General features: G+C 42.4%; 2 protein-coding genes across 2 annotated transcripts in view; one reads left to right on the top strand and one right to left on the bottom strand.

Annotated features, from left to right (window-relative positions):
- The first annotated feature begins 288 nt into the window (after nt 1–288).
- Nucleotides 289–4,176, top strand: rdh1 (retinol dehydrogenase 1). The gene is made up of 5 exons (XM_070915014.1): nt 289–315; nt 2,133–2,463; nt 2,939–3,197; nt 3,692–3,855; nt 3,935–4,176. The coding sequence occupies exons 1-5, from the start codon at nt 289–291 to the stop codon at nt 4,162–4,164; spliced, it is 1,011 nt and encodes a 336-aa protein (XP_070771115.1). The 3' UTR covers nt 4,165–4,176.
- A 1,092-nt stretch (nt 4,177–5,268) lies between these two features.
- Nucleotides 5,269–24,036, bottom strand: part of lrp2a (low density lipoprotein receptor-related protein 2a) — a 45,793-nt gene continuing 27,025 nt past the window's right edge. The window contains 41 exon segments of the mRNA XM_070915292.1: nt 5,269–5,439; nt 5,534–5,605; nt 5,703–5,819; nt 6,252–6,362; nt 6,583–6,703; nt 6,824–6,941; nt 7,325–7,392; nt 7,556–7,646; nt 7,821–7,940; nt 8,317–8,496; nt 8,669–8,892; nt 8,994–9,122; nt 9,211–9,376; nt 9,466–9,609; nt 9,735–9,866; nt 9,984–10,115; nt 10,637–10,765; nt 10,888–11,010; nt 11,102–11,239; nt 11,412–11,528; nt 11,919–12,035; nt 12,821–12,940; nt 14,846–14,974; nt 15,112–15,357; nt 15,468–15,664; nt 16,580–16,757; nt 16,948–17,171; nt 17,264–17,434; nt 17,752–18,418; nt 18,966–19,261; nt 19,359–19,560; nt 20,189–20,320; nt 20,885–21,004; nt 21,921–22,046; nt 22,149–22,391; nt 22,492–22,527; nt 22,638–22,664; nt 22,862–23,062; nt 23,174–23,463; nt 23,561–23,719; nt 23,796–23,961. Of these exon segments, the coding sequence (XP_070771393.1) occupies nt 5,269–5,439; nt 5,534–5,605; nt 5,703–5,819; nt 6,252–6,362; nt 6,583–6,703; nt 6,824–6,941; nt 7,325–7,392; nt 7,556–7,646; nt 7,821–7,940; nt 8,317–8,496; nt 8,669–8,892; nt 8,994–9,122; nt 9,211–9,376; nt 9,466–9,609; nt 9,735–9,866; nt 9,984–10,115; nt 10,637–10,765; nt 10,888–11,010; nt 11,102–11,239; nt 11,412–11,528; nt 11,919–12,035; nt 12,821–12,940; nt 14,846–14,974; nt 15,112–15,357; nt 15,468–15,664; nt 16,580–16,757; nt 16,948–17,171; nt 17,264–17,434; nt 17,752–18,418; nt 18,966–19,261; nt 19,359–19,560; nt 20,189–20,320; nt 20,885–21,004; nt 21,921–22,046; nt 22,149–22,391; nt 22,492–22,527; nt 22,638–22,664; nt 22,862–23,062; nt 23,174–23,463; nt 23,561–23,719; nt 23,796–23,961 (6,650 nt within the window).

Genomic DNA, 24,036 nt, shown 5'->3' with positions numbered 1-24,036 from the left:
AGGTTTACACCGTTGATAGCATCATATAAACGTTTGCATGACTCCAGCTATTATTACACCTGCCTTATTGAACATAAGAAATAGTGTAGACACATCTCAGGTATTGGCCTTTGACCACACGGCCCTTTGCTTCTTATGTCTTGTGATATAGATCTTAAACGCCGTGTCACACCTCCGTCAACTTGTGAAGCTTTAGTTCTTGATGGACTTTGGCTCCTCTGTCTCTGTTCAAACCTGCTCTTCAGATCGTTGATTTCCCGTCAACATCAATATAACCTTTGGGCCGAGATGTCGTGTTTTCAGAGTGGATTTGAGGTAAAAGGGAATATGCAGTCATCGTAACCAGAAGTCATGTAATCTGGTGTTGTCTATTACACAATCCCATGTTGGTGAAACATTTAGCCGGGCTGTTGTATCCACTACGGACCTTGACTCTGCAGACACACACACACAAAATCATCACCCTAACACAACTTCACCTGAAGCCTCCAGTGTCGACTGAGAAGGGATCGTCACATGTTCTCTGATGAGGAAGACACATCTTCATCTAAAGATCTGTAGCCATGGTATGTTTGCATTATTATTATTATTATTATTATTATTATTATTATTATTAATAATAATAAACATTTCATATGGCTTTAATTAGTGTTAGTTTGCTTTGATGCTCATTAGATGCACCCAAACAGCTGGCATCTGGATATTCGCTCTTTTTATTTTTGTTTATTTGACACAAAATTAAGGAGCAGACACTCTACAGTTGTGGACTAATTGAACGATTTAGGGTTTTTTTTGTGCTCAAACCAGCTTAATGAGATCTGATGCCATCTGGTGGTCGAGTGAGAATTGTTGCATCGAAGGATCAGTTCACCAAAAAACAAACTTTTCCCACTTGTGTCCAGTTTTGAGATCTCCACTGCTAGGACCCAGCACAATGGAGGCTAATGGGTTTTTGTTTCTGGCATACAAACGATCATTTTGACGTTTTGAACAACGTTCAGTTAATGTATTGATACGGCATAGTGGTGGAGGAAGTATTCAGATCCTTCTCTTGAAGTAGAATTTGCAACAACACAATGCAAAAATAAAACTGCATTCACAAGTTAATTAGTGCAGGAACATCAGTAGAGAATGTGCTTAAAGTATCAAAAGTAAAAGTAGTTATTATGCAGGATAATTGACCCTGTGAGTGTTATATTATTCTTAGAATTACATTTAAAACCAAGTTAATAACTGGTTGCTGCAGCTGTCAGATAAATGTAGTGTAGTAAAACTTTCCCTCTGCTATAGTTCAGTACTTAAGTAGTTAGTATCAGATATAAAAAATCAACAATCAAACCAGACCTGTGTGCTCTTTTGTTATTTGGGTGAACTGACCCAGTATTTGCAAAAGTAAAGTCACATTTCCCTCATATGAGTGATATATATATATATATATATATATATATATATATATATATATATATATATATATATATTTATAAAAAAACAGATGTACAAACCCTGCTTTTAGTCAAAATATTGGGGGTATCATGTCTAGTGTGAAGGTGCATTACTGCCATGCCCTGATGAACCCACTGGGGGGCTCTGGATTAGCTGGTCTGGGTTAGTGGTGCAAGTAAATGTGCAGTTCATCACTGTATCACCAACCAACTGACACATAATGAATATGGAGCCTTTGTGGGACATCGCTTTCTATTTCATAAACTGTTCATGTTTTTTATGTAAGTAAGTCAAACAAATGTAGTGGAGTAGAAGAATAAAGTTGAATGAAATGGTACATCAAATTTGTTCTTGAGAGCAGTATTTGAGTAAATGTACTATGAATGTAGCTATATTAAACCACTGCAAGTAGACACATGTCGGGTTTTTCAGTGTTAATCTGATCTGAAATGTTTTGAACTGAAGAAATACATCTCAAGTTTTTCCACTCAGGAGTCAACTGACGGTCTAACTCCATATCTATTAGAGGTAAGTTGGTTTCTCTTTGTTTGCACTATTTGCATAAATATTCTCTTCTATTTTCACCATTTTTATTGACCTTTCACAGAGAATATGTGCAGGATATTTAGAAGAAAATAGAAAGATGTTTCTTTCCGGATTTAGTCAAAGCCGTGGGTTGTGTGTTTCAGGTGATCCTGTCACACCTGGCTTTAACCTGTGCTTCACTTCTGGCCGCTCTCACTGCCGTCTGCTGGTACATCAGAGACTCCTACAAGGTCGATGGCTTCACCCAGAAGCATGTGTTCATCACAGGCTGTGACAGCGGCTTTGGGAATCTGCTGGCCAGACAACTGGATGGAAAAGGTTTCCACGTCATAGCTGCGTGTCTCACAGAGAAAGGTGCAGCAGATCTGGCAGCAGCCGCCTCCCCCAGACTGAAGACCCTCCTGCTGAATGTTACGGACAGCTCGAGCATCAGGAGGGCGGTGGAGTTTGTGAGCAAAGAGGTCGGACGGCGAGGTGAGCCGGGGGGGGGGCGGACAGCGGGGGGTACACACAGATAGGGTGCCAGTCAGAGTGAGGCACTGGGAGAGATAAAGGCAACCTGGACCATCCCATCATCATCATCATCATCCTCCTACTGATGGGTTTTCTAAAGAGGAGGGAGAACATACTTACCTCATGCATTTTTAACAGCCAGGAACACAGTAAAGCTGCTTCAACCATAAATAACTGTTCTGGCTGGGCCAAAAGTAGTCTATTTGGATTAAATGTAAATACAGGGATTCAATGAGATCAAGATCTTTTTTTAGCCTTTAATTCAAAATTTGCCTGACTCATATTGATGAGGACTGAATCAGATTAATTGCTAACTGCCAAGACATTTGTGATATTTGTGAAAGTAAATTAAAAACGTTCTCTTGTATTACCAACAGAGAAATGAGGATCAGAAGCTGATATCGGCTGGTCGTCATCCTGCCTCTTTTCTCTGCAGGTCTGTGGGGTCTGGTGAATAATGCTGGCAGGTCCGTACCCATCGGTCCAACGGAGTGGATGCGGTTGGAGGATTTCACAAAGGTTTTGGATGTGAATCTGATTGGGGTTATTGAGGTGACACTCCAGTTTCTGCCACTGATGAAAAAGGCCCAGGGCAGGGTGGTTAATGTGGCCAGCATCCTGGGCAGACTGTCTCTCACTGGTGGAGGGTACTGCCTGTCCAAATGGGGAGTGGAGGCCTTCTCCGACAGCCTCAGGTCAGGAAGACAAACATTAGGACATATTGTAAAGGGGCTTATGGGAGAGGGAACAAGAAAAAGCTCTGCTATATAAAAGTGTTGTTTGTAGATGTTTTTTACATGTTAGATCATTTGACCTCTTGGGGCTTTGAATAGTTATTTAAGAGTAACCATCTTTAATAATGTATTGTATTTCAAAAGCTCATTATATGGTGTTCTAATGTAAAATCTTACATATGTAAGTAAAAAGTACAATATTTTATATTTAACATGAAATGGAAATACTCAACTCATGTACAATTACCTCAAAATTGTACTTGAGTAAATGTAAATGTAAATGTAACCAGTTGCAAATGGTTGACAATTACAGTAATCTGAAAGCTTTTTAAATATTAACATGACATAAACCTAATTTTAAAGGAAAATAAAATAAAAAATAATTGTTAAAAATACTCAATAAAAAGCTTTCCAGCGACATTAAAGAGACATAATGGTCTGCTTCTTCTGCCCAGGAGGGACATGCGGCACTTTGGCATCAAAGTGAGCATCATCGAGCCTGGTTTCTTCAAGACAGGGGTCACCCGGCTGGATCTCATTGAAGCTGACCTGAGGAGGCTGTGGACCCGCCTCCCTCAACATGTCAAAGACTCTTATGGAGTGACATACTTTGATGACTGTGAGTGGAAGCACCGTTCAGCATTCAGTGTCAAATAAGTAATCTAAATGACGCCTCTCCTTTGTCGCCCCCCCGTCAGATTTGAAAGCTCAGGACTTCTCCATGGGCATCTTGTGCAGTTCAGATCTCTCTAAGGTGACCTGGTGTATGGAGCACGCGCTGACAGCTCGCTTCCCACGCACACGTTATGGTGCTGGCTGGGATGCCAAGCTTTTTTGGATTCCTCTGTCCTACCTCCCTTCATTTGTGTCAGACTTTGTCATCAATGTGCTTCTTCCTTCACCTAAGGATGAAAGAAAAAACATCTAGCTCTGTGAAATAGTTTGTATGATGACATGTTTTTCTGTCCGGAGTGTATGTATGCATGGAAACATGTAAAATAAAGTATATTGTGACATTAAGGTTAAGAAAGAAGTGTCAAGACTGTGTTACAAAATAGGAAATTTATTCATTCATGTCTCAGCAGCAGCAATTTAAACCATATGGGCATGTCGTGGATGATCACAGATACAGTTTGTCCTCATTATGATACAAAATAAATCACTCTGTAAAGTTAAGAATTTATTCACCATGTTTACAAAACGACTCTCTACGTCTGCATCCTCAGGTCATGTGTTGCTCTTCAAGATAATCAACTACATGGATTAATTTCCACGCAACAAACACGGGCACGTTCAAGTATTGATCCAAAACTATTTTGGCCGTTGTTCCAATATTATTACTAAAAACAAATGATCATGTTGATTCAAAGTCAGGGGACATAAGGTTGAAATGAGTTGGATTAAGTACAATAAGTATGCTTCGCACTCATATTTTAGCTCATGCATCTGTTTATGCTCGAGCATGTATCCTTTGAAAAATGAACGGCATAAGTTAAAGTCCAATTATTTTTTGTCTCACTTTTGTTTCGTTTCCAGCCCTGAAATGAGGTATATAAACATGAAAGATGAAGTAAATACATCTTCAGTTTTGTTCAGTGGCAAAAAAAAAAATGTCCTTACTCAACACATTTCTCTAATAACCTTGGATCAGTACTGTACATTCAGAATGCAGCTCACTTCTTACGTGTTATTGTGTTTATGCTGAACTATTCATAGGATCTATTTCAAAAGATATTTTCTGACAAAATCTTACTGTTCAAATTTACAAATATACAACTTATTTATTAACATTTCTATCAGCAGCTTCAGTGCAAAGATATACATATTGTACATCAGAATAAAGAAAACATTAACACAAGAATTGGCATAAGAAATGTCAGAAGGCATAGTCACAGAAGACTTTTTTTCCTCATTCTATAGAAATGTATTTCTCTTTCCTAAAACAATTTGAGTTTTGTACACAGGCTGCATAAAAAAATAAATTCTGTGCAAAGTGTGTTTTTTTTCTCGATTCCCGTCTGTGAGAGAGGGGTTATACATCGCTGTCCTCTTTCACGAGGTTGGCTGTGTCTTTGAAACTGTCCTCGGTGGGCGAAAAGGTGCTCGGACGATCCCTCTTCGGAGGTTTGGCGGGGGGGACAAACGGAGACGGCTCAGGGGCAGAAGAGTCCCCACTGCTTCCTGCAGGCTTTTCATCCTTCATCTGCTGCACAACAACGCAGAGGGTAAACAAGACAAAAGACACCTTCTGCTCTGTAACTGCTGGCTTCAAGATGTTTTTCATCACCCAAACTTACCTCTGAATATGAAGGGTTTTCAAATGTGGTGCTCGGCTTTAATTTTCGCTTGAATAAGCTCCACTTTGACTCCTGCAGACACAAACACAAACGGTGAGGTGGCATCACACTTGAATAATTAAGCTGACGTGGTTTCATTTCAAGGATGTACTGTACACAAGAGACTCACCTGCACAGGTATGGAGCTGACAGAAGAAGTGTTCACAATGCCCACACTCTGATCTCCGCGATACGCCGGGTTCACAAACTTGTTCTCCAGCTGCTCACCACTCACATTCACAGTCACCTGTTAAGAAGCAGGTTGTCAGTTTCATCCACCATGGCAATTGTACTTTGGCTTAATCTTTCATTTTAATAAAATAATCAGGAGGCACACGCACATCCATAAATTCTCTGGAGGTGCTGGATAACAATTGTTTGCACAAAAAGATCCAAAAAATCCTGCATTGTTGCTATTTTTTCTACAGCAAACATTGAGCACTTCTCAAATTGTATGTGACATCCATAAATATTATTCCTATCACTTACTGTACTACTGTATAATGTAACTCCTGAAAAAAACATACCCATAGCATTATAAATAAAGCCCTGACTTTATTACAGTAAAGTGCATTTTGTTGTATGTCATTTTAGAAAGAGGTTATTATGTAAAACTAAAAAAAGCTTTGGAGTGTCAACTGCTGGAGTTTATATGTGGCGTTAATGTGTTTGTGAGTACCTGTGTGGCATGAATGACTGCAGGATCACCAGACACTCCAGGAGCAGTGGCGTATAACGGGTTCTCAAATGTGACGGGCTGCCTCCCAGCATCCATGGCAAAGTTATCATCCTATGGGGATATTATACTGATAAGACTGATTTTTGCATTCATTAAAGACACACCATTAATTATTCCTCAACTGCTGCTGATACAAGCAGTTCTAGAAGGATTGCTAAAATGAAAGTTGTCAATAAACACCACATAGAGCACATGTTTTGTGAGACAAAATTGCCGATAGAGTGCTTTCAGTGACATATTAACTGCTAATAAGCATCCCTCCATGACTAACCATCTGCATGGCTGTGTCAATGAATGACACTCCAATGTGTGATGGTCCAAGATCAACATTATCACCCGAGCGAAACGTCACCCCATTCCCCGTGTCACCGGACTTCACCAGGCTGCTGAGGCTGGACAGAAACAAAACGCTCCAGTTTGAACTTTGATTTAAACTCTGCATGCAGCAGCTTTAGTACAGGTTTCACTCATAAGCACATGCAGTGGATGGAGGTGATGGAGAGCCAACATACCTTGGTAGTTTGGGCATGGAGGGAATGAAAGATCCTGTTCGTTTGTAATTGAGGAAAACCCCAACAGCCAAAGCTCCAGTAATCAGGATGATAATCACAGCCAGTAGAACGGCCACAGCTAAAGAAAAAGTATAAATATTTAGTTGTATGCATATTGGACACTTGCAATAAGGTGCTGATCATAAACATTCCTACTGTAATAACATTTTGCTGACTATTCCATCGTTGTTCATGTCCTTCGGATGGCCCATTAGCTTGCTAAACCATTAGAGAAGTAAAACAGTGATCTATTGTGTGTTACTTGGCTATTTATTAAGGAAACATGTGAGTCAACATCTTCAGCAAATGCTGAGCCAGACTGTTGTTGTGATGTTTTGTTGGCCTGAGTAGCCTTTAGATAGATCTGTTCCAGTAAAGCCAACAGATCATGACGTTACTTTGCGGCAGCTCCCACATGTCAACCAGAGACCCCTATGTCAGATAATGGGTGAATTACAGTACCTGTTCCTGCTGGAGCGCCCCTCGACTTCCCCATCTCACAGAAGCTGCCCACGTAACCGTAAGGACATCTGCAGAAAGTCATGATAAACATAATTTTCTTACATGTGAAAACAAACGTCTTTAAGCGTATTTGAAAAAGGTGGACTACCAAACAATATCAGCCATTACTGGATATGACTGATGGAGAATCAATCAGTCACTGGTGTAAATGGCACCTACAACTAAACTCACTTGCACTTGGGCAGACCGCCTTCATCGGTGTAGCAGGTTCCACCATTCATGCATCTACATGCAAGGGGCATTGCAATGGGTGCCTCAATGGCTGAAGGAGCAAAAGCCAGGCATACACAGAATCAACAACAATAACAACACAATATCACACCATAGTTTAACAAAACCACACAGGAGCAGCCAGGCACATGTGAAGAACGGATTTATGAATGCAAAAAGAGATGCAACACAAGAGTGCAGGCAGCAGATGCACTCAGGTGTTTACCTGCATCACATTCATTGGAGTCAAACTCCACCGGAGAGGACCCTTGTGGACAGGAGCAGGTGTATCCACCTGGTCGGAGGAGACATAGGTGACTGCACACATTCTTACAAGGGCTGGGCACTGAAGAGGAGAGAGTAAAGAGAACAACACTGTTATAAAGGAATTTCCCTCACAACAGCTACGCTCTTGTGTGCAATATTAAACGGACTGGTTCATGTGCAGATGGATGGAAGAGACGGTCAGACTTGACTTGCTTTTGCAAAATCCGCTGCATAAAGTCATCGGATCGATTCATCATTTTTGTTTTCATTATGTGACATATTGAGAACCTTTTCTTAATATGTCTTACAGGCCTTTTGGCAAAAAAGGTCACTACATTGACTTGGTTCAAGGGCACGAGTGTGTCAACAATAACCCAACATCAGTTTATGTGATACCTTAAACATGACACACACCATTGTATTGTATTGTATTGTATGAATCTCTGTGTTCTGACCTGACTGGTTGTGTCGGTGCTCCTGGTAAATGCGGACTTGAGTCAGCCAGGGGTTGATGGTCAGAACTTTGACTTTATTTCCTTTCCCAAACTTGTTCGTCCTCCACACTTCACCTTTCTCTTTTGTTGTCCAGTACACATGCCCCTCAAACACATCCAGACTGTAGGGGTGTCCAATGTCTGAAACAGAGAAAACCATATTTAACCATATATACCGTATTTTAAATGCACATTATACTCAATCTTGAATCACCTCCGTTGTTATTTGAATAAAATATATCAGTGCCGCCCATAAAACTTCATATCTGTTTGTATTTCTGCCGACTGGCTGTCCTACATCTCATGTTCTGACCTCCTGATATGACGATCTTCCTGTCTGTGCCATCAGGCTTCATGGACTCAATGATGTTTTCTTTGGAGTCACACCAGTAGATCCTGTTCCCATTCAGATAGTCCAGAGCCAGTCCAGTAGGCCAGCCCAGGTCCTCCTCCTTCACCAGCACCTCTCTGTGCTGACCATCCATCCACGCTGATTCTATTCTGGGTTTCCTGCCCCAGTCTGTCCAGTACATCATTCTGCCAACACAGAAACAATCATCATCAAATAAACATCATTTTTTTGTTTGGATACAGAGCCTGTTCAGACTGTACAAAGGATGCAAACTACAGCCTCATACCCGAGTGATGGATTGACAACAATAGCAGCGGGCTGGTCGAGGTCTGTGTGGATCAACCACTTCCTGTACCGCCCATCTAGTTTGGCCACTTCAATTCGATTGGTGCCTGAATCTGTCCAGTAAATGTGCCTGTAAAAGGTCATAAATACATACTGAGCAACTGAACAAAATTTAGAGCAATCTCTGCAATGGTTAAGTCATAATCTTGGTGAATTACCCGCCAACCCAGTCCAAGGCAATGCCGTCGGGATTAGCGATGTATCTCAGGTTCAGATCCATCTCTTTCACTGGGTTGTTGCCGTAATCGTTAAATGTGGTCATGTAGGCGCGTTTGATAGAGCCAAACTGAGATCCCCGACCCAGTACTGTCCAGTACACAATACCTACAGCACATCAGGGATAAAGGTTAGAGATCACGTTTATATTCACTGCAGTCAACAACAACATTAAAAGGTTACAATAGAAGTCTTACTGAGTCCTTGTCCCTCTGGATCCCACAGGTAGTCCAAGGCTTGGATGTGCTCAGCGTTGTCCACATAGTCTGAATACTGCTCAGAGGACAGGTTGAAACGACGGATGCGAACATTGTCTGGCAACAGCAGCACTGGTGGGTTTCCTGTACAGAAATTGAGGTGTGGTGAATGCTACTACCTAGGTCAGTACAGAGTTTGGCCTTACATACTAATGAAAGGGAACATTTGTAAAGAATTTTTCTTCCATGTGCGAATGCCGAGCTCTTACCCTGGGCGGCACACTCTGTCCCATGCGGTTCACCAAAAGAGAGAAAGCCTTCAGCACAAAAACACTCGTAGCTGCCCTTTGTGTTCTTGCACTCCTGAGGACACGTGCCATACACCTCACACTCATTCACATCTGTTTCCAAACAGGAATGAAAAAAAAGAAAAAACATGAATTGAATGTAGAAAAATACTTCTGTGTCAGTGTTTAAATGGACTCAGTACCTGACTGACTAATTGATGTGCTGTTTACCTTCACAGGTGTGTTTTTCTGTCGTTCTGGGCTTGTAGCCGGGCCTGCACGAACAGAGGAAGCCTCCCTGCGTCAGGTCGGTACAGTTGTGTTCACAGATGTTGTCACTGCACATGTGCCCACCACCGTGGTCTGACAGGAGCAAATACAGAAACACATTGAATGTGAAACTTGACACTCATAGAGGTAACAGTATCGTACTTACAGTATGTAAGTATGTCTGTTATAGTTTTATCCTGTATTTATTCTTACACCCAATCAGGTACAGTCAAGTGGAAGTTGATAAAAATGACAAAGTGGTTCATGACATTATAGTCATGGCGGTGGACTGAATTAATCCAATGTAAGATATGTTCATTTAACTTACTACAAATGGTCTGGCTGAGCTAACCCTGTTGAACCCACAATCCTGCATTTTAATGGTGTCTTGTCTCCAAAAAGCAACATATTTACTCCTAAAACTGTATTGGAAACAAGTTATGATTTTATTTATTCTGAATTATATCTGAATTTTAGTGCACCTGCTGATAAATTGTGCACTAATCACTGGTACATACAAACATAATAGAATTTAAATAAGAAAATGTTTGATATATTTGAGTCATTTTTCAATTGATCATCATTACTAATATGGTCTTTGCTAATGTACTCACGGCAGCCAAGCTCATCCGACTGGTCTCCACAGTCATCATAATCATCACAGGCGTACTGCAGAGGGATGCACTGTCCGTTACTGCATTTGTACTCATCATCTGTGCAGGGTCCGTGAGTGGGGCTTTGGCCTAAATGGAGAGAAACATATCAATGCTGAAGATGCATGTAGTTATGTTCAAAAAATAAAAATAGAACATGACATGAGATAGAGTAGATAGATGAGACCATGAACTAAAACTTTCATACTTACAGTTTTCCTGTCTCTCATCAGAGCCGTCACCGCAGTCATCAACAGAGTTACACAGCTCGTGGCTGTAGATGCAGCGGTTGTTGTCACAGCGGAAACGAAATGGAGTCTCGCACTGGATTTCCACTGCGGATGGACAGAAACAATATTTAGTTTGATGTTATTTGCTTTGGTTTTGCGCGTGCTGGACTGACTGAGTGTCTATGTTACTACTTACAGCAGAGGTGAAGCTCCTCGTCTGAATTATCTCCACAGTCATTGTCTCCATCACATTTCCAATGAGGCTGGACGCATATGTGGTTCTTGCACTCAAAAAGGAAGGGGGGGCAGTATGTGCCGTTGGGAAAGCGGGTCGCTGAAAGTCAGAACCGTTCTGTTAAACTAAACTTAGTAACTCACAATCTCAATCCTAATTAGGCCAAGACAAGAGGGTGATAAAACACTTGCATGCTATATTCACTTATGTTAAAACTCTCAATTATCACCAAAGAGTGCACAGGAAAAACCATTTGCTGCGGGACACTTACGACAAGACGTCTCATCTGTATAGTCCAGACAGTCTGCGTTGCCATCACATTTGAAGCGTTCAGCGATACAATGTCCACTGCCGCACTGGAAGTAACCGGGATGACAAGTCCGCAACTCTGCAACACAGCCAAACATCGCATTACTTCACATAAAAGTGTATTCCACTCAGGATAAAGGGGAGCACTGGCTTTGTCTTTGGCATGGAAAGACACATTTAGTCTACACCCCAAATCCCCACATTTCTTTCTTTATTCCTACAAGGGAAATACTCTTTTATTTCATCTAGAATAACTTCTAAATATGTGATGTCCGCTGAGACTTGAAATAGTAACACAGTGATGTAAGGAAGAAATCCTTCAGTTGTAAGTGAATAAACTATTTTTGAATAGATGACTCTAGGTGGTCCTGTCTGTCTACGCTTCAGAACGTGAAGTTTTATTGCTTCTTTGTTTAGTGCAGCCCTCCGTTACTCACACACAGCCAGCCAACAAAGAGCCTCCACTTACCACAGTCCCTTTCATCCGAGTTGTCCTCACAGTCGTTGTCATGGTCACAGACCCAACGGTCGGGAATGCAGCGCAGATTATTACAACGAAACTCACTCTCTGTGCATGCGCGTGGAGCTGAGGGAAAACATGAAAACAGAAATGAGACAGTGAGTGTGGAATTCAGCGAATGCAGAACTTTATTTTGTTTTTTATTAAATGTCCATTACACACACAGATGCATTCATCAGAGGGATGTCAAAAGCTCTTGTGTGAATTTTGACACATTTCTAAAACCTGTCAAGGGTTTTCAAATGCTGTCTATTATTTTCCTCCATATTATGACATAAAACAGCCAACACCACACTAACACATGCAGTATGTGCAGCCGTTACTCTGCAGTGAGCTCATGAGTTCACTGGAGACAAACTCTGCTGGCATCAGCAGCGCAGCAGCAAGGGGAGCGATACCACCATGATTTAACCCCAATCACCGTTTCTCCCTTGAGAAGCTACATTATCCCTATTAACTGGCATGTTCTCAGACATGTTTAAATTCTCTAGGGCAAAGGGTGACAGACTCCTTCACTCCCACTTTCTGACACGCTGAGGACAGCCTGTTTCTCTAGCAGCTGATAAGACTACCTCTCTCAGCACTCCACTGTCGGCAGAAGTGTTGAGCCTCTCACAAAACCTCCCTGCTGTCTGACAAAATGATAGCAGGACTATTCTCTGCCATCAACACTCCTTCTTCATTTGGACAATTCACAGGAGCTAAAATCCCACAGTAAACCTACTTAAAGACACTCAGACGATATCAAAACAATGTACCCAGCTTTTTCACTGCTCGCACTCCCGTCAGTACTCAAACCAAACCCTCAAACACAACTGAATGAAGTAACTGTGACAGTGAACAGCACTCACTGCAACTGCGTTCATCAGAGTTGTCCCCACAGTCGTCGTCCCCGTCGCACCTCCATCTCAGTGGGATGCAGCGGTGGTTGTCACAGCGGAAGTCTCCACTGGGATCACAGGTCAGTTCATCTGGGAAAGGAGCATTTACATGGTCATCGTTTTAAACCATTATGTTCCACTAAGTATATCTTTTCTCTGTGCTCTGCCTAAGAACATACTTTTCTGTGACCATTTTTTTCAACTTTTCAACAAAAGCATATGCTGCTTGGATTAAAGATATTTAGTGCAATTGTTTTACCGGGTAGAATATAGCATGATACATGCTACATGAAAATATTTGAAAGAGAAAATACAATTAGGAGCACACTACATAATTGCCTAATTTGAATCTGTTGCAGTTGATGCACTGGCTCAGTCTTTTAGGTACTGTAACATGAATTTGTGCTATTTACAAATGACAATATTTTGTCAAGCTATATATAGCCCATTTCACACCCAGGGGAAGATGCAATGTGCTTTACAAGAACATCAAGTAGAAAATTACTTTTTTGTAGAAAGACAGTATACAAAGATATATGCAAAATTTAGATGATCTGAAAAATGACAGTGGAAGGAGGCTGACCAAAATGTACTTATTCCCAGTTTATTAGGTACACCTATCTAAAACTAATGTATTCTAATACAACAGCCTTGCAATTAATCTGTTGTGAAACGTGTCTAATATTTAGTCTACCCTCATGGCTTATAACTGCGGTGAACAAAATATTAGAAACACCCCTCAGTGTAACACAACGCAGGTCAACAGCACCACAAACTGCAACCTCCAAAATGGCCGCAAAGCTGCATCCACACTCTAAAACAGTTTCAACAAAAATCTCCATGACGGTAGGATTTATTGCAGGACATATTAAACTGGATTAACTAGGTGTACCTAATAAACTGAGTGTATATTGCAAATTGCTATCAGTTTCACAGATTTAACAGCTTTCCTTCATTAGCATTTTGTCTGTATATTAAACTTTGAATCACACAGTGAGGATTGAAAATTGTTTTTCAACAAATTGTTGAAATTGTTTTCTACATCCAGCAGTCAGAGATGAGCAAAGATGATGATGCTCCAGAAGATAATTTTATCAACACGAGCAACAACAGCACTGATATGACTGGAAATCTTTAGGCTTTTAAGTAATGATAAAAATGTCAGTTTGAAATGAAAGGCATCTTGTTTTTTAATTAAACTGCAATAGTCATGGAGGGAGGAGAGCAGCAAGCCTCGGACAGATGGGTGACCTCTATCCATGCCTGTATGTGTCTGCAGAGGATAAGACTGCAGGAGATGAGAAGCACAGACGGGAAAGGAGTGGAGGAGAGCTGGTCTGAGCCGTCTCTACCACACAGCGCTGGGGGTCAAAGATAGCGCAGTGTTAGCTAGTCCTGCACTCCTAGCCCTCCACCTGGCCCATCTGCTACATTCTTACAGGAAGATTAGCACGGATCTCCCGTCCTGCGCGGGCATGGCACTAATGGAGTGAGGGCCTCCGATAAGAGAGGGGAGGGCCGCGGCGAATGAGTTTGGATCGTAGGAAAGTACAAAGAGACTTGTGTGAACCCTGCCCCCACGCAAGGACAGAGCAACAACACACACAGATACACACATATATGTAAACCCATACCACCGGACAGCTCATAAATCTGTGGTACTCTCAGGGAGAAGCAAATGGTGGGGGAGTGGGGAGACCCTCTCCATCAGCCCCTCCCACTACCTCACTGTGTAATGTTCCACAGGAGGCTGAGGTGTCGGCTAATTACCCCTCACTCACTCCTTGAAAACTTTATCTTGTTTCTTTCTTGTAAATGTGTTAATCTTCTGAGATCTCTAGAATCATTTTACTATATCAGCAGATAAATGTGACTCAACCTGGAAAGCTTTAACATAAAGTTTGACAGCATATTCAATCCTTATAACAAACTCCAAGTCACTGCCACGATGTAAACAGCTCAGCACTGACTCAAGGATGGTTGTCGCAGACTCACCACAGCCCTGCTCATCACTGTTGTCTCTGCAGTCGTTGTGGCCGTTGCAAACAGACCACAGGGGCACACAGCGGTAGTTGGTCTTGCAGTCAAACTCTGTGTGGTTATCACATCGATACGCCGGTCCCACTGTGGAGAAAACATCAGATTTGTCAAGTAAAGGAGACAAAGGTACATCACATCCGTATTTAATGCCAAAAGGTGTTGGGATTGAGTCAATCAAAGAAATACCGATGAGTAGGAGAAAGAAACTGTGTATTACTTACTGCACTCCTCTAACGGTTCATCAGAGTTGTCACCACAATCATCATCAACATCACATTTCCAGTTCTGCGGGATGCAGCGTCCATTGCGGCACTTAAACTGTCCAGGGCGGCAGGTCCTGGTGGAGCAGTGGGCAGCATCTTCGTCAGACTGATCACCACAGTCGTCCTCACCGTCGCACTGCCATGACTCAGGGATACACCGCTTATTTGCACACTGCCACTGATGGTTTTCACACTGGTGTGTAGCTAGAGGGACGACAAGTGAATCATGTTTAAAGTTGCACAAACAAATTGAAGAAAATCATTAAAACTAATAATAGCAATTAAAATGAGTCAGCTAAGAGAACACAACCCACCACATAGCACAGGGTCTTCATCTGAGCCATCATTGCAGTCCTGGTTGCTGTTGCACAGGAAGTGCGGACTGGTGCAATTTCCATCATTGCACTGAAACTGGCCGAGCCTGCAGTGGCGAGTCGGACAGGTGGAGGGCTCGTCTGAGCCATCTCTGCAGTCCCTCTGACCATCACATTTCCACCAGATAGGAATACATCTGTTGAAGCAGAGGTCAAAATGCTCAGCGTGTTTGCCAGAGCTTTACATAATGTGAAAGAAAATCCATGTGTTGACTAATGCAACGCAGAGCACATTAAATAAAACAAATTCCCTTTAACCATTCAGAACTCATTACATCACCTACATAACTACTCACAACTCTCTGAAAGGCTGCTAAAATGTAAGTGGACATAAAAATATTATAAAAAGTATGGCCTAGACATGTGAAAAATGCCCGAAGGCAACTTCTGTTATGATTTGCTGCTATATAAATAAATTAATTGAATTGAAAATTTAAATGGCAGTGGCGAGTGTAGCATTTCACATCAATAAATCATTACTACACTAATTTTACATTACCTTTTACACACAAGTATGATACCGATCCCATGACTGCACTGTCTGTGCACATTTTGTACCAACAAAGATAGACTTTTGGAAAAATCAGGTGGATTATAGTATATATGACACAAACAGCTGGGGGTGCTGTGTTTCCATTGCAAAGAGAGCAAACAGGGATTCAGCGTATATTTCAGTGTTTTGAAATCAAGACGATGGATAGAGCAAGTGAACAGCCAATGTAAATACTGCTTCCAGGATTTTCTTTCCTCCTGAGTGAAGGAAAAGAGAATGAAAAATATCCTGGCAAAGCAGGATGGCAAGAAAGTAGCACATGCCTTTTTGTGACAGAAAGGTGATTTTAAGAACTTTGGTCTCAATTTTGAATTTTGATACTAACAAAACCGCTGGCATGAGATAACAACTACCAATCATCCTAACAGTGGTATAATTTGTTTATAGTAGTCCCACTAATGTATCACAGCCACTTCAACAAGGATATACTGATGTTTGAAATGCTCCACATCACATAAAAAGATCACCAAGCATACCACAAGAGAGAATCTTGACAAACCGTTCATTGTTAGCACATCTGTACTGGGTGCTGGTGCACATGGGAAGGCATCGGGTCACACCTCCTATTTGGACAGTCAGGAAATGGTCGGGGCACTCACAGGTGTGCTCCCGCCCCCCATGACGGATCAGGCACAGGTGAGAGCAGCCACCATTGTTCACCGCACAGGGATTGTTTACTAAAGGAGGAAGAGCCACAGTCGGTCAAACAATCTCAATTCCGCACAGCTGGGCAAATACAGGCCAGGTATTGTTCAGCTTGTGGTCAATACCTGCACTTAAATAAACTTAGGGTTTCTTACGATAAGAAACAACTATTTTGTAAATAAAAGTTTTATGAACAATGAAGATTCTGAGATTTTAACTCACCAATAGGCTGTCTGTAAGGGTGACATACATGGATGTCAAATGGTCTGTGAGTGGTGTTAACCAGAACCTGACGACCAGAGCCGTCGTATTTGTTGCCTTTCTCCACTGCGCGTGTGTTCCAGTCAGTCCAGTATACAGTGTCCTCGAACACAGTCAGGGCAAACGGGTGGGGCAAATCTCCATCATACACTGTGTGTCTGTGTTGACCATCCAAGTCTGAGTATCTGACAAAAGACATAAAAGTCCAGGGTTACAAGTCTCACTGCATTTACTGTAAGCAAAGACAGTGTGATCAGTTCCTGACAAATGTACTTACTCGATGTAACTGAGATGAGCATCAGACCAGTAGAGCTTGTCATTAGTGTAGTCAATCGTGATCCCATTGGGCCACTCTAACTTGGTGGTGATGATAGCTGCTTTGTTGGTTCCATCCATTCCAACACGACCTATAAAGGCTTTGTCTCCCCAGTCTGTCCAGTACACAAATCTAACAGGGAACCAAGAAAAGTATGGATTAATATATTTGAGTACTTTTTGAGGATCCCTCAAATTAGGTAATTTAACAATCCTAAAACTGAAGAAACGACAAAGAAAGATCAAATATTCATGTCTATACAACATAAATTTCTGCAATTTACTGCACTGCAATTTCCTTTAGATTATCCACCATCTTATATGCTTATACCAGTATATTGTGTATAGCCAATATTGGTGATAATAGCAGCCCAACTAATAATATTGGCCTTGCTGATATATTGATCCAGCTCTATCCTAAGATGTAATTCCTTCTTGCCTCCAACTCACCCATATTTGGGATGCAAGACAATGGCTCTGGGGTTTTCAAAGCAGTAGGTGTTATTGGCATCGACACAGTGTTCAGCCAGTTTCTTCACAAATCGACCATCCAGTTCAGACACTTTGAGACAATCCAAGAAGCTGTCCACCCAGTAGAGTTTCCTGGCTATCCAATCAACTGCAAGGCCCTCCCCATGCAGAACTCCGTTGACCACCACCTCTCTGTTACTGCCATTGAAGGACATCCTCTCAATCACTCTGCGGCTCACATCAATCCAATACAGACGCTTGTCGACACGATCAAAGTCCATGGCCACCACACTGGTCAGGCCCTGCAGGATCAGAGAGTAGGCCTGCCCGTCTGTTGACAGGTTCCTAAGGTAATAGCGGTTGCTGAAGATGAGGTAGGGTGAGATGTTGCTGTTCTGACGACAGCTGTGGCCGTCCGGCTCTCGGAGGAATCCTGGGGCACACTTGCACATGTAGGAGCCAACGGTGTTCTCACAGATCTGGCTGCACACGCTCGGGGTCTCTGCGCACTCATTGACATCATCGCACGTTTTGCTGTCGGACATGAGGCGGTAGCCGGGGCGACAGGTGCAGATGAAGCTGGTGGGCGTGTCGGTGCAATTGTGATCACAGTGATGGATGGACTGGTCTGTGCATTCATTGACACCTACAGTCAAAGAAGCATAATATCAACAAAGTTATTGGAGTCATCAGCAAACACTTTTATCCTGTCAGACTAATTCATTCATAGATGATAAGCTGTATTATTTGTGTTCTTGTATTTATTCATTAAACTTTTTTTTTTTGTCTTTTCAGATCAAATTGTTTTTTGGATCTATAGTGTGGCTCATCATTCTTACCTTAACTATAAATATGAGATAAGACATAATCACAGTATTTTAATCCGAATTCTGTAGAGTGAGAATGCTATATGCTCTCCTTGGTATTTTGTTATACATTATCTGCAACTGCAGTATTTGTATTAGCCAATTATTATTAATATTGCAGAAAGCACAATTGTCCACAATAATTGGTTGTGTTTCTCTGTCTTTCCCCACACCGCCTCCAGCACTTCTTTGACATCTCCTCTAGAGGGAGCATGCACCTGCTGGAGAAACCCAACTGGAGACAGTCACTGAAGAAACTGAAAGGTTAAGGGGAAATGATTCATAGAACAATTTCTCGAACTATTCTGAAAATCTCCTCACACTCACCGCATCCCTTCTCATCGCTGTTGTCAGAGCAGTCATCATTCCTGTCGCACACCTGGCTCAGGGGGATACAGTGTCCATTGTCACATCTGAACTCTCCAGGCGGGCAGGTGGGTGCCGGTGTGTGGCACATTTGTTCCAGCTCATCAGACTCGTCCCCACAGTCGTTGTCGCCATCGCAGACAAAGTCATGGGACACGCAGCGGCCATTCTGGCAGGTGAACTGGTGCTGCTGGCACGGCTGGTAGGTGCAGCCCTGTTCGTCGCTGCTGTCCCCGCAGTCATTACGTCGATCACACCTGATTTTAGAAGACGGGCCACAAAAGATGAACTCACATTGCCAGACAGACTGATTATAGATGTCATTTTTATTTTAAAGGAGTTCGTTTTTCTAACCTGTAGGAGCCGCGTATGCAGAGGCCATTGCTACAGGTGAATTCATTGATGCCACAGGATCTGCGCGTGCAGTTTTGATGTTCATCCAATGCATCTGCACAGTCTGCGTCTCCATCACACACCCAGTCACGTGGGATACATTTCCGCTGAGGTGGTTGGTTGTTTACACAGGTGAACTCTGCACTTGAACATGTGCGATTGGCTGGAAAAAAAACAACAAAATCAGGCATTTACAAGAAGTTAAATAATGATGGCGATGACCCAATGTCAACCTGCGTTTTTGGCAATCCAAACATTCCAAACTGTATTTCAAAACATGCAGCCGTGACTTCAAATTCTTTATCCATCTAATGTGATTGATCCACATTGTTTGAAGTGAGTCTCCTACAGAGGCTCAGGCAGTGCTGAAGTCTTTAGCTTCAGGCATCTTATTGTTGGAGCACACATTGGTGAGACATAAGAGACTTGATCCACCCTGAGCCAGGAAGCCAGAGAAAGGAGACATGCACAAAGTAACGAGTGAGGCAGGAGAAATCAGGAATGTCATCTCCTTGGAAGGGAGACCTTCTACAGGAGACTAAGATGCAGGGCACTGACTGCCAGTGTCTCCCACACAACACTCCCCCAGTGGTGTGTATCCTAATCCATCAGCGTCCTGAATAACGAGAGGATGAGGGAAGCAAGGGGGGCAAAGTGGAGAAGTGATGGGGAAGAAGAGGATGGGCTACAAGGGGAGAAGTGAGAAGATGCAGAAAAGGAAGAGGAAGAGGACAAAGAGAAAGAAGAAGTGGAGAGAGAGAAAGCATAAGAAGTAATGAAAGGATGCGTACCACAGTTATGCCTCTGGTCTTCATCACTCATGTCGCCACAGTCATTGTCCCCATCACAGATCCAGGATGAGGCAATGCACCTGCCATCATCACAGCGAAACTGATCTGTGTTGCAGGTTCTGACCAGTGTGGCTGCAGAGACAAATCATATAACATTAAACTGTAGATAACACAGCACAGTAGTGTGTTTTATATTCAATATAAATGATTATCCCTTTTTTGAAACAACTTTTTTCCTTTTTGTGATTGCCAATTATCTCAGGTACTTCCCCCACTGCTTTTCTACGAATAAGCAAGGCACAATACAACACTGGCAAAGCTTTCAAAATAGTCATGGCAACTCCACATTCCCATGCATGGTGAGCTATCTAAACAAAAGCCAAAGTGAGGCTCTGTAACCCCTGGTGGACAAAGGGAGGGGGAGGGGCTGTTTGTCAGAGGACACTGAGGGGCGTCACCACAGAGGAATGCAGCACACAATAGGAGGCCTGACTGACCACATCGTCAACAAAGAAATACACCACTGACTCACACTCTCCGCTACATCACTCACAGCACACTCTCACACCAGCACACAGATGCAGATTGGCGGCCAGACACAAACACACAATAACCGAGCAGCTGATAATGGGGCGGGGGCAGAAACACAAAGCCAACAGGCCCGTTTTGGGGGTGAGAGAGTTTTGCAACACTCACTGCAGGAGAGGGGTTCATCAGAGCCATCAGCGCAGTCAGCGCCTCCATCACAGTACCAGTGGGCGGGGATGCAGCGACCGCTAGAGCAACGGAACTCACTCTGGGAACATGTGGATGCCGCTATGTAGAAGATGTAGAAAGGCATGAAATCACTTGGAGGACTGTGGGAATCTTAACATGCTGATGAGGGGGCGGGATGAACACTGATCTGTTTCTGACTCTTTTATATCCTCTTTCTCATAACTTTAGGTAGATTCAAATCCTGTTTTACCCAGATTGAGCAGAGTAAATTTGCAAAATATCATACTCAAAATTATTTCTGGTTACAGACTTCTATGGGTTAAATCCACACACAGGAAACAAATGGTATTTATAATCAAATCCAAATGTGAAAGAAAAAAAATATGTTGCTTTTTTGGTTTGATTCACAATAACAGCAGTTTGTGCCAGTGTTTTTTCATTTTTAACTGACGGTATGACCAACTGTCTCTCAGTAAAAATCCTCTGGGATCCTCTGCTGGTGATTGCGAGGGGCTGTATGATCAAAGCTGTGTCCAAAATCACTCCCCATTTGCTACCTAGTGCACTATATCAACTTTCAGCTATTTTATTTTTGAAATCTCAGTCTGAAATGTATGCACTGTGCTGTGCCCTCAAAAATAACATTGTCCATAACATTTTAAAAACCCTACAATGCAATGCTTCATCTATGCTGGATGTGGAAATTGACATAAAATTATGATGATGATTTATAAGTGTCTGAAATATCAATTTACTTCCCAATGCAGAGTAAACCATTTAATGTTTATTATGTGGAGAATAGTGAATGGCTAGGAAGGAGTGATTTTTGACATAGCCTAAGTGACAAAACAATAGGCTTTTTTATCGCAGCTGACATTTTGACAAAAAGCAGGTGTTCCTCATAATATTTATGATAGCCCTATCCCATACAATTAATATAATGACAGAAAATATTAATAAGCAACTTAAACAGAAACAAATATTGCTTTAACCCTAAAACTGGAACTGAACTGACCACAGTGTGTAGGGCTCTCATCACTCATATCGCCACAGTCGTTGTCTCCATCACACAGGTATGAACGCGGGATGCAGATGTTGGTAGACTGACATTTTGTGTGCTCTGGCTGGCAGGTTCTCTCCGCTGAAATAATCATAAATTAGAACATATTTACTATAAGTAATAACCGCTTTGATTTGAACATTTACAGCTGTTTAATTTCTGTGGTAAACTTAGTATACTTACGGCAGTTCTGTTCATCAGAGGTGCCGTTGTCATAGCAGTTGTTGATACCATTGCAAACATACTCCTTTGCAATACAGCGGCCATTGTTGCAGGCGAACTCTGTGTTAGGGTCACATGGTCTGAATAGACAGCCCATCTCATCACTATTGTCTCCGCAGTCGTCGTAGTGGTCACAGCGGTAGTGGTAGGGCACACAACGGCCATTGCCGCAAGTAAACACTGTAGGCTCACAGGTGTGGAAGGCTGCCAATCAGAATCAAGAATGGGTCAGAGCTCTGGCCAATAGAGAGTGGGGTCAGGAGAAAGGAGGCTGACATACACATGCAATGGAAGCTCAATTTACCTGACAAGGCAATAAAGGACGACAGCAACTGTGGGACTGCATGCAAAGATATGAGGACATTGAGTCATTTGTTAGTGTTGATTTGTTTAAATACTTATTAGGCGCATGTTAATGGAAATGTAATCATGAAGTGCAAGCATACACACCAACATAGTTGAAGTCAGGTTTAGGTCCTAAGAAAGAAATTTGTTAAAGCAAAAAAAACAGAACTTGTTAGTATTAGTGAAGGTAAAGAGAATAGAGGAGAGTTCTGATTAACTCATGCAGGAGGAGTAAAGGCACTATGAGGACCACTATGACTAATAATCAACAGTGAGATTTTAGGTGACACTAAATAATGGAACAAAATCCTCTTTTAAAAACACCCTACCACAGACTCTCTCCAACTCATCGCTGCCATCTCCACAGTCGTTGTCATTGTCACATTTCCACTGGGCACGAATACAGCGGCCATTCATACAGGTAAACTGGCCTGGCTGGCAGCGAGTCCCATTATCAGGGATACAGTGCTTATTGTCAGCCAGGTACCAGCGGCCCTCTGATGGACATTGGCACTCAGCCCCATTGGGTCCTAACAAGATAAAATTGCATAGAACAGTTCATACAACTAGTCAGGGTTTTCAATTACTGCACTAAAAGAACATTATGCTGAAAAACAAAGTGAGAGTAAAACTGCTCGTACCTGGTGTACAGATGTGGCTGCAGCCTCCATTAAACTGCTGGCAGGGACTGTCACACTGCTGCTGCTTCCTGCTGGCCAGAACATGGATGTCCATTGGCCGAGATGGAAGGTTCTGAATCATGGCCCTCTGGTCAGAACCGTCGTGCTTGTTGGCCCGATAGATGCTGCGTGTGTTCCAGTCAGTCCAGTAGATGAACTGGCCAAACATGGTCATAGCAAAAGGGTAGATGGCTGTGCTGACGATGACCTCCCGATTTGCCCCCGTGAGAGAGGATCGCTCAATCTTCTGTCTGATGGCACAGCAAAATAATGATAAATGCAGGAGCTTGACAATGTAATAGACACAATTGAGTACATATTTCAGCAATGGAATTTTTCAGATCTTACAAGCTGGCATCTGCCCAATAGAGTCTCTCTTCTTCATAGTCCAGGGTCAGTCCATTGGGCCAAACAAGACTGCTGTTTACAATCTCTGTTCTGAAGTTTCCACCCAAGGTGGCACGTTCAATCTTTGCATGGGTTCCCCAGTCTGTCCAATACATGTATCTATGGGACAAGGAAGGGTTAACTTTAAACCTCAGTTAATCTAATGAACAAAGAGAGTGTGTTGTGTTAGTCTTACCCCCTGCAGGGATCCAACATGATGGCCCTTGGCCTGGACACATGTGCAATAATAGTCCTCTGAGAGCCGTCCACTGACATGGAGCTGATGCTCTGGTTGACATAGTCACTGTAGTAAATTCTTCTGTTTATCCAGTCATAAGCGATGCCATCAGGAGCCCCTAGATCTGCTCAAAGACAGGGACCAAAGCAACATCAGCAATAACACTGGTATCAACTCCTACATCCATAAAAGTTCTCCA

Source organism: Enoplosus armatus, chromosome 11, assembly GCF_043641665.1.
Source record: "Enoplosus armatus isolate fEnoArm2 chromosome 11, fEnoArm2.hap1, whole genome shotgun sequence".
Classification (NCBI taxonomy): Eukaryota; Metazoa; Chordata; class Actinopteri; order Centrarchiformes; family Enoplosidae; genus Enoplosus; species Enoplosus armatus.
The sequence above is the reverse complement of the archived record's forward strand: the minus strand, read 5'-3'. Positions and strand labels throughout refer to the sequence as shown.

Coding starts and splice junctions, on each gene's coding strand:
- rdh1 (XM_070915014.1), top strand. CDS start 289: ATGTCGTGTTTTCAGAGTGGATTTGAG. Junction 316..2,132: donor GTTTTCAGAGTGGATTTGAG/GTAAAAGGGAAT, acceptor TGTGTGTTTCAG/GTGATCCTGTCACACCTGGC. Junction 3,856..3,934: donor AGTGACATACTTTGATGACT/GTGAGTGGAAGC, acceptor CCCCCCCGTCAG/ATTTGAAAGCTCAGGACTTC.